The 14714-nt window shown below is 47.0% G+C and overlaps 1 protein-coding gene across 1 annotated transcript; it reads right to left on the bottom strand.

Moving 5' to 3' along the window:
• On the bottom strand, positions 1-12305 carry gfra1b (gdnf family receptor alpha 1b). Its single transcript, XM_076151728.1, has 10 exons — positions 12263-12305; positions 11781-12083; positions 11488-11571; positions 4452-4630; positions 4178-4350; positions 3814-3923; positions 3564-3698; positions 3268-3467; positions 1629-1676; positions 1-1246 (listed from the first exon to the last, which is right to left on the bottom strand). Exons 1-10 carry the CDS (start codon positions 12303-12305, stop codon positions 1097-1099), a joined length of 1425 nt encoding a protein of 474 aa, XP_076007843.1. The 3' UTR covers positions 1-1096.
• Positions 12306-14714: the final 2409 nt, after the last annotated feature.

Genomic DNA, 14714 nt, shown 5'->3' with positions numbered 1-14714 from the left:
TGTTATAGTGAAGCGTTAATGTCACTTTATGCTACTTTAACAAAACACTCTTTAAAAAAGAAAAACACATCTGGTACACAACTTATAATAAAATGCATCGTTATACAGTCAGTTTGAAGTAGTACACAGGATGTTTTGGTGTTGTTCATCATGACTATACATTCATTCTTCAAATGTCTCCGCTAATTACAGTTGTTGGGAACTACGAACACGTTTTGATCGCCGCCTCAGTAATTGTTAGCAATTAACGTCGGCCCGCTATGGTCCTCAGCCATTTGTGGCACTTATGACTACGCACACACTGTCTCCACATCAGGCCCGTCCTCTTCCTTCAGACCGAGACAAAGTAATGTCTACTAAAACAAATCTGGGCAATCTGAAGACTCCAAATGATCAAAACATTCAGGAAATAAACAATAAATACCACCTACTTCTGGCAGTTAAAGACATTTTTATGTCAACATTAAGAACAACTCAACTCTCAACTTAACACTTCATCCCTCCTCATAACCACAATCAAATCATTTTTCCAGGCAATTAAAGAACCGCAAGTCTACACAACTTACAAATTGTAGTTACGACAGACGGAGCTGACGAGCTCCAGGAACCAGATATTTCTATAGACTCTCAAAAAACATTACGGACAGGTTAGAAGCTTAAGGCGGCATACTGTAATATAATGTACACCACATGTAGAATATGTACAAAATGAACTTTGATCTAACGACGCACAAATCTGCAGAATTGCGACAAACAGCGTTCTTCTCATTGATATGTTTTTGTCCTTTGAGGATATTCTGAGGATTCTGATCGGCTTTTAAATGAGTTCAATTACTTAGTACAGATCAACAAGACTTTGAATATGAGCTGTTGGGTCAAACATACGCACAGAATCATCCGGTGTCTATCGCTTGGAATTCTGCCGTCTTCAGCATCCTCGCAGTCCGATCGGCGACTCCAGAGAACCATCCAAGTCCTTCACAAGTGCTTCACAGTCCAAACCAGAGAGACAAAACCAGGAGTTTCTCCCATATAATCCACCGCAAATCCTCCAAATGATTAGTCAAGTCACTTGTTGAGATTAGAGCCACAGCTTCTACAAAAACCGGAGACGTTCCAGAGGCGAGATCAAGGGCGCGAGCGCAAAGGCCAGCGCCAGGAGCAAGCTTGATGGGCGTAAGGAGGCCAGTTCAGCCGGCGAGCTTCTGGCGATGGCGTTGGAGCCGCTGAACTCATCCAACTGGTGCTGAGGTGAAAGGAGAAGAGAGTGGAGTTAAAGATGAACTGATTTGGAAACAGACAGGTTCATGACTTTGAAGAGGTAACATGGAACACCTTGTACAAATCCAATTATAGCAGTTTCTCAGCAACAATCAGACGATCTTTAAAGTATCAGTGGCCCAGAAAATCAGATTACAAACGTAATTAAAAATATTATTAGGTAATTAATTCCTGCAAAGTCGCCTTATTTGACACGGGGGAGAGAAAACAAACAGCAGGCAGGCAAAAACTCAACAAGTAAATGTTTCTGAGGGGCGTTCAAGTTTCACACCTGTAGCTCTTTACTTAGGGTCAGCCCCGGGGTTAGAGCTTCAAGATTGAGAACCAGTATAATAAGTATAACTCACCAGGCACAGAGACGTGTCCACTGTCAGATTGGTCACCAGCTTCTGGGCCTAGGCAAGAAGAGGAGAGGCAGAAAGAAACCGACTCAGATTCAGTTCAGTTTCAGGTGTTTCAGCCTCTTAAACCGGCCATGAAACATAGCCTTTGCTCATTTTGAATCCTCTCAGACAAAAAACAAACAATTTCTCTGGGCCTGCAGGCTGAATCACAGACAGAAGGACGAACTGCTTCACATTCCAACAAGGTCAAGCAAATGAATTCACCGCTTCAACACTGCATAAGGAAAAAGGAGAAAGTAAAGTCTATCTCCGAGCTAAAACACTCTGTAAAACTAAATTTATGATAATACTTTCCCCATAGTTAAGACCTACAGTACGTTGCCTCTTTGTAGAATCAACCTCTCATATTGATCTGCAGTGCGTTTGTGTTTGTATTTGTGTGCAGATTCATGTTTGTGGCGCATCAAGGTTACGACACTTTATGCACTCAAACTTTCTTCACACACACACACACACACACACACACACACACACACACACACACACACACACACACACACACACACACACACACCCGCAGAAACAGAGATGGAATATAGCAAATGATAAAGTGAGTCTATAGGGGTTTGTGAAAATAATAAACACTGGTCTTGGCTCCAAAGTAGAGAGAATTCTATGAGGCAGGATCCTGGAGAAGAATGATTAATCGCTCTATAGGAGGTCTTTCTTCCTCCAGGATCTTCGGCCCGGTGATAAATCATATTATCGCTATTAAAAGCCAATATGATAAATTGTCTGGCTTAAAACTATGCGATATGATCTCATTTAAAAACATATAGCCCCGTAGTGTTTATCACAGGAGAATAACAGAGGTCTGAGGCGCTCCGGTGAAGGCAACAGTTAGGAGGCAGATTGAGTCAGTGAAGGAATAAAACTATAAACTAGGGTGTGTTTGGTCATATTTCATACTGAATTTAACCCAAACCCAATGTCCTTTTGATTTAATTTGATATTCCAAAGTAAGACAAACTCCTGTGATTGACCTCTGCCTCCTTACTGCTGATTGATCTCACCTACTCAGCCACTTTGTTGGTGTTTGTTCTGTTCCGAGTGGCTACATTACTGCCTATAATCACTTCTACATTAAAGCAAACTGCCTGTTAAAATGTGAAAGGGTCAGTATAAGCCTCAGTATTTTGCTTTTCCAACCACAAACAAACAGTTCTCACCAAATCCCTCATGCCGAAACTGACAGCCTGCTATATGTGACGGTACAATGTCTGTTCAGCATGACGTGACGGAGACTCAGAAGAAAGTGGAGAATGCTTAAGACACACACACACAGGCCTTCAAAAACCCTTGTGTCTCGTCTTTCTGCCCAGAAGGGGAGATCCTAATTGCGGCGCCCTTCCCCCCGACCCGTCACCGCCACAGAGGCAGACGTGACGGCTGAGCTGCCCCTAACTTTGTCAGTCAATGAGTGAACTCAGCGGAGGTAAAGGTCTGCAGGCTGTCATCCCTCTATTCATTTACAATTTTACTCCATAAAGCCTCTTTATACTCTAAACCTACAAAAAACCATGCAGGCCAATGAGCCATGCAGCAGAGTGGAGTAGTGTTTGGCGTTGTGATCCCGTCTCACCTGTAAGGTTCCGCAGGCGTGATAGAGCGGATCAGCGCCCAGGCCCAGTTTGTTAATGCTGGTCAGTGCGTCCAGAGAGTTGCTGGTTCGCTCTCTGCCCCTCTGTGCGGTGCTGGGCTCCAGATCCGTGGGCTGGATCGGGGGCTGGGGTTGCCACACGCCAACGTCTGTGCCGTTGCCAAATGCCTGGATGGCGTTCCCTGCAACATACGGAGTGTTGAGACTGAATTGCACGCTTGATCCTGTTATACGTGCGGGATTGATTGAGTGCTTTAATTTCTGTATCTGGAACTCACGTAGGCATCGGTTGTTGGTGAAGAACTCTGCAAATTTGTCACAATCTGCTTTGCTGTTCCCGCTGTTGCTGCAGTCGCACCCCGGCGACAGGCTGATGCCAAGGGAGCGCAGGTAATTGGGTGTCATCACTGTACCTGAGCAACACGAGGGAGGGGCCAAAGGGAAAGAGTTACAGTGTACTGCAGCTCAGTGTACTGCCAAGGCGAATAACACAGGTCATCTTTGGAATACTTGGGCTGAATAACTAACCAATAAGGCCAGAGTAAGACAGCAGACAGTCGGCGTAGTTCTCCCTCAGGCAGCCCGATATGGAACGAGCTTCCGGCTGACAGTTGCTGATGAAGTCTGCCAGCCTCGACCTAAAAACGCAGAGATAACAGGTATTTTACAGAGAATCAGGCTGGATTTGTTTGAAGGCAGATAAAAGGCTGCAAAGCAAGTTGAAGAACGTGTGTGTCAAAGGATTTCTTGGGTGTTGCAGCAAGAGCATCAGCATTTGAGTCGCACCATCTGTTGTCTAAATGGAAACAAAATGCAGGAGCAAGTTGACGTCACGTTCAGCTTGGAGCTCGGAGAGGGTTTAGCCACAATGCATGCTGGGTAACCTTCCTACCTGCAGATGTAGTTGGTCTTGCACGTGTTCTGCAGCGACAGGCAGTTGGGTTTGTCTTTGTCCTCGTAGGAGCAGATGGGCACGATGGTTTGCCGCCTTCGTTCGGCGCACGCGGTCTGATCCCCGGCCGGACACGAGCAGAAAAGCATTCCGTAGCTGTATTTGGGCGGAACCTTCATGATGGAATGATGGCGAGAAAGAAAGGAAACGGTTTGACACAAGCAGGAAGAGGGAGATGGTCAGGGATTGTGACCTTTTCCTGCGGAGACGCTACCTTGTCGAAGAACTGCCGCAGCGCCTTGTGGCACTTGCGCTTGTTGCAGACTTCGGAGGCCGACACCCTGCTGGTGCACGGGTTGATGTAGGCCGAGCGGTACTTCTTGCACGTGTCGTTCAGGTTGCAGGCCTTGGCGGCATTCAGGCAGTTGTTCTCCTTCCCGGATGCAGGTTCGCCTAACGGAGAGGGAGAGGGAGAGGGAGAGAGACAGACGAGGGTCCAATGTTATTCCGTTGTGGCGAACGAGAGACGAGAGGAGATGTTTCGTCTTTCACAAGGGCAAAGCAAAGAGACGATGATATTAACTGCATTTTACATTTTACCCCCCTGCGGTCTTTCTTTGATGCCTTTCCGTGGATGTTTGACCTCCACTGTACAGATTGATGAATATCCAGAGAGTTTGTGACTAGAAGGCTAAATATTTGCTTATCACTCTGCCGACGGAGGCAAGCCAGGTCCGAGTCGGCCGAGTTTAAATGAGTTTAAATACTGTAGTGCAGAAGCAGTGGTGCTGCCGAGTGGAGGCCATGTTTGGATACTGAGCGAGGAAGAGCACTCCTGCTTCTTTAACGTAATTATACGTGACGCACGCTCGCCTGGGGAGAGTCTTTGAAGAGATCCTGCTTGTCATTTCAGCATTTTGACTAATTAGCGCGCTTCCCTCACCTCAGATCTGTCCTCAGCTTCCCACTTTATTAACCCCCGAGCTCCCATATATTTAAAAGAAGCAGAATCCCAGCACCTTACGGATGTTTAGCAGAGAATTAGACTGATAGGATACGGAGAGATGATGGCACTATTAATAGCAATGATCCCATTATGAACCTCAGCATGAACTTTGCTACTGGGAACGGCTCCATCTTAGATCCAGAGCCAAATCAAGACCAGAACATTCATCCAAGTATCAGTTTACAGTACATTATAGGGATGTGAACACTTCTCCATATATTGGTTGTTATTTATTTGGAGATGTTACCACTTGTGCGCATGAATGACGCCTACAGAAGGTGATTCTTTTCGGGGGCAAAGTCGAGTGCTGGCTGCTTAATTGAGAGCCACACTTGCTCGCTGATGAAGGTCACAAACACCTAAACGTTGCGCTGAGCTGTAACTAAACGCTCATTGATTTTCGCACTTATTTAAGTGGGCTCAGGACTTAGAGAGGATCAGGAGTTAAACTCGGAGGAATGAAGGGAAGGAAGGTAAAGTTCAATCTCAGTAATACTTCGATATGAAAAAAGGCAAGATGTGTGTTTCTATGGCACACAGGCAGCAGAGCATCTCTTTCTCTCTGTGTGTGTGTGTGTGTGTGTGTGTGTGTGTGTGTGTAAAATAGAGTCTTCTCTTTCCCACCAGAGTCTATCAAACATTTCCCAATTCACTTCTTTGTCCTGAACCTCACAGAGAACGCTGAAAATCTCACATTTAGAAAATACACAATCGTAATATCTTCACCCATAGCTTCCATCCAAATACGCCTCCCCCCCCACACACACCCTGGTATACGTTACCGCTTCCAGTCCTCCCTGCGTCACCGATTTTATTCACAGACTCTATTCGGAGCCTCTGCATGGTTGAGCGAGTTCTGTAATCCCTGCCTTTTGACGAGGCCATTGAACGCTGCATTGAACGCTGCCGCACTCGTGCCGCAGACACAAGACGAGCGGCGATTGAATCTGAATACGTTGTTGAACCTCAGGGGTTAATCGCACGTTACGCGAAAAGCCATTACTTACATCTGGCGAGTGCAGAGAGATGTGAGCTGTGATCCTTCTGTGCCGGCTCGTAGCTGCCAGGTCAGAAGTGCCACAGTTTGACAGCAAATACCCACATTTACGCAAATATGCTATTAGACTGATTTTACGAGCATTTTCTAGACAGATAGCTTCATAAACCTCTTACATTTGATTTCAAAATTCCACTCGAAGCTTCATAAATATTCAGTATAGGCGCTTGTAGAGGAGCCGAAGTGTTAGAACCAACGAATGTCAGCGTCTCGTCTTAAATTGCACCCCAGGTTGTCAATCAAGTGGATGAACTGAGGTAGCAAAACACTGGAATCTGACCCTTTGACCCCAAACGGGACGATACAAAAGCTCCTTTTTCAAAACCTGCCAGTCAGGTAGGGTTTAAACTGGGGAACCCAAGAAGAAGAAGAAGAAGAAGAGGTTAAAGACGTTAGTGTCCCGGGGGGCTGCGTTCACCCACACTGTGTGAATATGAGAAGCAGGAGGCCATTGTGTCGGTGCCACACGTCAGGACTCTGCTATGCCACCAGATATGCACACACACATATCATAGCTGTCCACCAAATGTTAAATTTATGTATTATATTATAGCAGGAATGAGCAATTAATGATAAATATCAGTAATGTAGCCCGGCCTGAGTAAATGCTGTGTGTGTGTGTGTGTGTGTGTGTGTGTGTGTGTGTGTGTGTGTGTGTGTGTGTGTGTGTGTGTGTGTGTGTGTGTGTGTGTGTGTGTGTGTGTGTGTGTGTGTGTGTGTGTGTGTGTGTGTGTGTGTGTGTGTGTGTGTGTGTGTGTGTGTGGATGATGCAATGCATAATGCAAAAACAGCCAACAGGTGGAAAATGTCATCGCAAGTAGTGATTATTTGGCCGACAGGTGCATGATGGGAAGTGGCTCAGTTTGATTGGCGTTCCGGTAATAGCTCTGAGGAAGCGACCTCGTTGCGTTTTCGGTTGTTGGCGCCCTGCGGTCGCACCCCTGCACTATGCGTTGGCCGTGTAAACCTTTGCTTTGCCGCCCTTCCTATGCTTTTGTTGACAGACTTGCCACTTCCTGTAGATGTTTCACAATAAAAGCTTTGCGGGGAGGAGAAACAACAAAAAGTGAACTCTTGTAATTTGGCCTTTTCCAACCAGTGTAACCTCAAGAGTCAGTTTTGTTGATGTGATGTAAAAGTCCCATTTCTTTTTTTGATTGAGGGTTTGGATACAAAAGCAACACATCATTCAAATCCCGTCTCCCCCTCTCGCTCAATGCTCTCCACTACTCTGACAAATGAGCGCCATTTATTACCAAACGAGGCCTCTGGCAGAGCGGCCTGGGGAGTACGAGTGGAAACCCCTCAGCCAGGCGAGCGAACCTGATGGCATCGATGCGTCGCGTGGAGCCGATATCTAACTGGCGGCGACGCAGACTGCAGCTAATCGCGGCTCAGAGAGGAAAACGTAACAGGAGGCAGGATAATGTTTTTGGTCACACGTGGACCGACAGTATTTGATGTGAGCCAAAGACACCCTGCTGAATACACACACACACACACACACGCACACGCACACAGCTACCGATGGCCACGTTCACAAACATCTCAGTCCCTCAGGATGTCCCAGATAAATGGCGATATAAAGTATAAAGCAGCACCGCAGGTTTGTGCCTTTAACTGCAAAAGCATAAACCCGGCGAGCTGAAGTTCCCCGGGGGTGAAGCGGTTTGGCGACGGCTGATGTGAGGCAGTAAATGGGCAGTTTTATTTATAACCGGCCCGGGCTGAATATCGCGCCAATGATCTGAGCGGATAACTGATTTCCTGAAACAGAATGCAAAGCGCCGCTGGGTATGTTTCATATCTGACTCATTCGCCACGAGCACGGGGCGGGGGAGGGGTGACACAGCGATGTGCTCACTCACTCTTCCCGCTCCCCTTCCGCTCCAACCCTCTCTCTTCCTGGAGATCCTGTCAAATATGAATCTATTCCATTCGCAGAACAGCTAAATCTGTGTGTTGTCAATTTAACTTAACCTTCCAAGAGGATCCTAAAGATTCCTCTCCATTCCGGGGAAACCTCATTCCCATCTGCCCTCATGATGAAACTGGTCCATCTTCCGTTCCTTCTCAACCAGGGCGGTTTAGCTTGTTGTTCATGTTTCTGTATCATGGTTTAAGATCGTCCTGCAGTTCCCAGCATGCAATGTTCAGGCCTGTCACATATTGTAATATTGTAAAGGGCCACAAAGGCTGGTTTCTATAGCGTCTATACATCCACGGCATTATCACGCTCAGGTTACTCCATAAGAATAACGGCTGGGACGTTTGGATCCGGGTGAGGTCATTGCACAAAAGGCCCCGCTGTCTGTCTGGAATGCGGGATAAGTGACGTATTTCTGAGATGAACGAAGGAAAGGAACAGTGCTAAGTGAGATTTGGCTAATTACACAAGTGCACTTCATAAATGGGTATCGGGTCGGATCATAAATACTGAGACATTGGCATGAATTTAGCGGCGTTGGCTACAGGCTGGATGTGACGGCACGCTGCCAGGACGGGGGCGGGGGCGGCAGGGGCGGTGGGGGCGGGGGGGAGGCGGGGGTTTGCCTGCCTGCTGATGTTTTCTTTCCATTATGGGAGATGACAAAGTGAAGGGTGGAGGGTTTAGAATGATTCAGCTGAATACTAATAGAGTATATTAGGGGGGCCGTTTGAGGTTCAGGGCCGTTATTAATGTGATCCTGTACGTACTAACATGAGCTGCTGCCCACGGCGACCACTTGGAGGTCATGTGATGTTTAGTTTAAGGCGTAAATCATCTATTTTCTCCCGGCAAAGTCACACTACGTCTCTTTTTCGTCAGGACACACAACTGTTGTCCACTTTAGTGACACAAAAGCTAATTTCAAACAAGATCCCTGTATGATTGTGTGTTTGGAATTCATCTTCTTATTCCTGATCAGCTGGTTTGTTTGTTTCCGGTGTGATTAGAGAGTTGAGCCCCTGTAAGACACAACAACAGTCTGTCCTAATGTTGCTGTGTCCCATTTTGGAGGTTGTGGGGTCTTAGAACTGGACTCTGACCCCAAACTGACCTGAACCTGTTCTTCTTCTTGACCTTATTGAAGCGCAGTCCCGTGATCTCATTTGTCTCATTTGTCCTGCCTCACATAGCCAAAGTAGATTGTTGGTCCAGACACACACAAACGTTTTGTACCGACGTTCGGTGTTTGCTTTTTATTCCATCACTGCCATCGTTCCCTCCCTCCCTGCGTGCGTGCGCGTGTGTGTGCGTGTGTGCGTCTGTCCTCCAGCTCAGCCTCGCCTCCCTTCAAAGCCACTTTTTCATTGATTTACAAAATACAAGGCAGCTTTTTTCCATTTCGCCTCTTCTTCCCGGTGAATACATTTCAGAAGTTATCGTTGTGGACGTCACGCCTCTTCAGATTGAATTAATGATGATATAAACACATCAGGAGAGAGAGAGAGGCTTTGCGCAGAGGAAGGCAGCGGCGAAAACAGAGAGGACACCGGCGTATTAATAACATGTGGCGTCTGTCAGTCAAAAGGATTCTCTGCTCTATAATTACATACATGACGGAGAGACGAGCCGTAATGTTCCATAAAATGCCTTCCGCTAAAAACGTAAATTGCGATAATGACACAGACTAAGTGTGTGTAACGTCCTTCATACAGTAATGGGAAGCATCAAGCCTGTGCCGTCCCCGATGGACGTCCAGGCCGTCGTATCGGGCGGCGACGTCACGTGGACATCGTGTTACACACTGCGTCTCGCCCCCAGGCCTAGCTTAGCCGTGGCGCAGGGAGAGTCACCTTTACCACGCACAGATTCCCCGATATCCAACCCATTAAGGGGGTTTATTCTCCTCGGAGAGCGTCCTAGGTTAAAGTCTCGGCCCTCTGCGTCGTCTTTATTTAGCTTTGTTTCTTAAGGGAGGAATGTAGCTGATCTGCTTTGGCGCGGCCCTAATAATGGTGGAGACACAGGCGTTAAGCTGGCAGGTTTTCCGTCTTCAGAGGGGCGGAGAGAGTAGCTTCACTCCAAACAAACTGCTTGGCTTTGATAGACGAGCACATTAGCTCCAAAAACAGGTATTTAAATGCGTCTAAATTAGGATTTTTTAACATCTCTCATTAGTTCAGTTGTATTTTTTCTGATTGGAGCTCTGCTGTCTCGCCGCAGCTTCATCAAGCAAATGCAATGCAAATGAAATTATTCTCTAATTATAAGCGTAATGTTTCAAGCTGGGAAATGAGCCGAAACCCGCGTCGTCCCGGGATCCTTAAGACTCAACACGCCAAACACGCAAAACAAACACACAAACACTCATCGCTCGGGAGCTCAGCCACCATGATATGCAGAAAGGGGGGGGGGGGGAGGGAGGGAGGGATGATGGCGTCCTGTGTAACAGACGTCCTCCTTCAGCCAAAAAGCCCAAACACTCTTCACTGAATGCTGCACTTGCTGTCACACACAACTCTTCTATCAGTGCCATAGAACGCAGACAGATGGTTAATTGCCCCTGTGTGTGTGTGTGTGTGTGTGTGTGTGTGTGTGTGTGTGTGTGTGTGTGTGTGTGTGTGTGTGTGTGTGTGTGTGTGTGTGTGTGTGTGTGTGTGTGTGTGTGTGTGTGTGTGTGTGTGTGTGTGTGTGTGTGTGTGTGAGTGATGTGAGAGATCTGTCCATATCCTGACTGTGTGTGTGCACCTAAACACAGCCTGTTCAGGTGCACACACACTCCTCAAATCCAACTGCGCTCAGCCGACATTTAAGGACATTTTATTCCAATTTAGACGTCTTTCTGAATTCCTCGACCACCAACATCATCTCTCTCCCAAAGCTTATGGAGCTCAAACAACACAAATGGAGATTCTGCCCTTATAGGGAATGATTCATCCTCATCTCACTAAATTGTACTTGCAGAACACACACACACACACACACACGCACTCACACACGTATAGACAGACAGACCTCTCATCATAGCTTTGGAGAGCTAAAAAGTGAAAGGTACTAAATGACTCTGGCTCATGTGTGGAGGGTCAGGGAGGCAGATAAAAGCTTTTCTGTGATGGATAATGGGCGTTGAAAGCTGCAGCCTGAAACCAGACGGCCATACAACAGAGTGGCTGTCAAATAGTGACAGATTTGCGCCGGCGATGCGGAGTCTTAAAGAGTTTATATAGCACAACTTTAGAAGTAGACAGGGCTCTCTCCTCTCCGCCTACACTCCGGGCTTAAGCCGCAGGAACGTCAGGGATGCAGAAGCGGCACCTTACCGGATATGATGGGTGCCAGCCGGAAAATATCTGACAGCCGACTGTTGACGGGCTCGTATGGAGAATCCTCCAGCAGATCATTGCCTGCAGAGGGGGGGGGGGAGAGAAATTAAGAAACGGGCTGAGTTTGGAGGCATTTGTGAGCTTTGAGGTGCCTGATCTGTTATCAGTTCACAAAATCATACCACAGATTCTAAACAGGCAATTATGATAGATCCTGAAGATGATTAGATGGAATAAGTGATGTCAGATACGCTGGAGGTCTGATTGAAGTTGAAGTGTGTGATGCTCACCCTGTAAACTCTGGAAGATGCTCCAGAAGATCCGCAGGCAGTTCTTCTCCTTCTTCATCCCTCTCCTGCACCTGCAGTGGTACAGGGGGCTCTGCTTCATGGCGTCGATGGCGCTGCGGCACTCGCCCTGAGCCTCGGGCCCGGTGACGGCGCTGAAGTTGCTCTCCCTGCCCGCCACGCACTGCCTCATGGTCCGGTACTTGGTGCTGCAGGTGGCCTCCTTCAGGCACTGCTCGCTGGCTTTGACGCAGTCCAGACGCGCGGATCGAGACCCGCCGCCACCCTTCAAGGTGAACACCGAGTCTGGGAGTTTGTGAGAAAATACGAATTATCGATTATATTCCGTACACGCATACAAAGAAACGTCAGAAACTTTTTCCCCAACCTTAATTATCCTCTTCATCCTCCCTAGAATAAAGCAAATGCGCGCCTGGCTGCATTTATTGCGCAAGTTAAACATTCATAAAAGCTGAATCACTTACCGAGGAAAGACAACGCGATGACAAAAGTTGTTAGGAAAATCATCGCGCTTTTTATGTTCCGTGTTCAGATATTAAAAATAAAACACCAAAGAGGGACATTTAGATCCGCGTCGCTCCGTCTCGCACATGATTCTGGGTTCGACCGGTGCAGATCCACGCAGAGAGTGAAACAAGACTTCCACAATCCCCACTCGTGTCGAGGTTCCACGTATCTTTATGAAAGCAAAGTCTTCGCGCACATAACTGCGCCGCAGCCGTCCGGAGTGTCGTGGGGGTGAGGGGGGGAGGGGGGGGGTTGAGTGTGTCGTTTCCCCACTCGGGAGTCTCTTGTTTACTCTCTTTTCCCCACGTCCGTCCACTCCGTCCGTGTCTCCCACACGGATGGAACTCACACACGGCCGATCCGGGTCACGGCGGGGGAGGGGAGAGGAGGAGAGGAGGATTGGGAGGGAGGGAGAGAGGGAGGCAGGGAGGGAGGGTGGAGGGTTGGATGGTTCCGACGCGCAACAAAGTCAATTAGCGCGTCAATTAAAATCTTAACTTCATTGTCCGTCACGGATTTTGGTGTTGCAAGATGATTTGGATCAAACAAAAAGGAGAGAGAGAGAGAAAGATAGAGATACAATCCTCTTATTGCAAGGCGGAGAGCGGCGCGTTTTCTCCGTGTCCGGGACTCGATCCGGCTCTCCGGTAATGAGCCGGACTGTGGGCAGGCTGAGGACGCAACATGAGAGGGCGTGACGTCACTGTCTGCGATAACTTCATAAAAAATCCCCCAAAAACAAACAGCCTTAAAGTATCCAGATGTGAGCTTCATTCTGTGTGTGTGTGTGTGTGTGTGTGACGGCTGCTCTGTCTTATTCAAATGTTCCCCTAGGCTGATTTGCATAAATGATGAGTGGAACTAGATTACAAAACAAATGAATTACACATTCATATTGCCTCCTTCCTTATCTGAAATTAACCTCAAAAAGTGTGTGTGTGAGTGTCATCAGTCTTTTCCTATCAAAGTTTGTTTCCTCTGCGTTGAGAAAAGAAAAAAGGAATGAGATGATAAATGAGTGGAAAAAGTGAGATTCTAGGATTGCAGGAATTAATTTGATTTGGGAGTTTGGAGCTTTGGAACTATTTATTCCCTCAAGCTTCATTGTTATTTCAAATCCATTGTTGGATTAAAACATTTTCTGCTCCAGGAGTTTGAATCGTCACCTCACAGCCAAAAGGTTGTGGGTTCAAATCCCTATGTTCGATTGCCCTATAGGACTCTGAGTGACAGACTGTGGCCCCACATGTGGTACGCCTGCATGATGGACAATGACTGATGAACTATAAGCTCCATCTGGCCGCCACTAGATAAGATAAGACAAGAAAATAGATGGACTGAGAGAAAGTGTATCATCCATCTACCGAGTGACATCATCTCAAATATAAAATGACTTATAGATCAGGTTTTAAAAGGTAAACAATCCAATAAGCAGATTCATTCTATTCGCAACCGAGGGGATCAATCGTGCCTATGATTGATCAATCTATAGAGTGAGCTATTAGTATCATCATAAAATCCCAGCCCAGCCCAGCAGATGTAAATCAGATCACATCTCCCTTTTTAAAGTGACAGGCGAGGCATTAAAGCCATTGATCGGGCTTCTCTGGAAGAAACCATTCAGCTGTATTGTTAGACACATTTGTCATGTCTTATAAACAGTTTGGAGATGAAGGGATGGACGCTTAGATGTCAATATCTCTCTGAGGTCGTGCTGGAGACGACTGTGGACAACAGAGATCAGTAAATATGCAACCTGCTGCTGCTGTAAACTCACATCAAGCCTCCGTGAAATCTTAATTCACGCCCCGGGAGGTCAAATGAACGATGGCAGCATGGCCGCGCTTCAGCTTTAAGCCAAACAAAAACGCCTGTAAAGGTTGATTTGAAAGACCCGGGGGCGCTGAGTCGGGTTTGAAACACAAAACAATGGACGGACTGGATGGATTTATTTGTTCTAATGCAGTCGATTTTTACTGTAGGAAAGCATTGATTACTGCTCTTTGATGCCCCAGTGGAGACAAGGAAGCCATCCTTTTCATCCTGATCTTCACAGTGACAGCAACTCTAATGTATTCCTCGCATATATGATATACAAACAGAAATCTATAACAGGAAGTGGCTCAAGGGCCGAGGCTCACCCACGCCATCCCGCCATCGCTCTTAATCACCTCACAGTATCTCTCTCTCTCCGTCGCTGCGTTATCTACCGTGATCACTCCTTTGATTTGCCCCTCAAGAGCCCTGAAGCGTTGAATGAGATTTATGAAGGGATAATCAATATCACCGTTATGTGTACATCAACATGATCAGCACTAACAAATGACTGAATCCTGCAGGAAGCCCGGGAGCTGCAACTCACCCTCAGGTTAAAAGGACACAGTCACAATAATTCAGTGGTTCTCAAAC

Source organism: Genypterus blacodes, unplaced genomic scaffold (genome assembly GCF_046128005.1).
Source record: "Genypterus blacodes isolate CSIRO-AG114 ecotype Tasmania unplaced genomic scaffold, CSIRO-AGI_Gbla_v1 ptg000055l_1, whole genome shotgun sequence".
Lineage (NCBI taxonomy): Eukaryota > Metazoa > Chordata > Actinopteri > Ophidiiformes > Ophidiidae > Genypterus > Genypterus blacodes.
The sequence above is the reverse complement of the archived record's forward strand: the minus strand, read 5'-3'. Positions and strand labels throughout refer to the sequence as shown.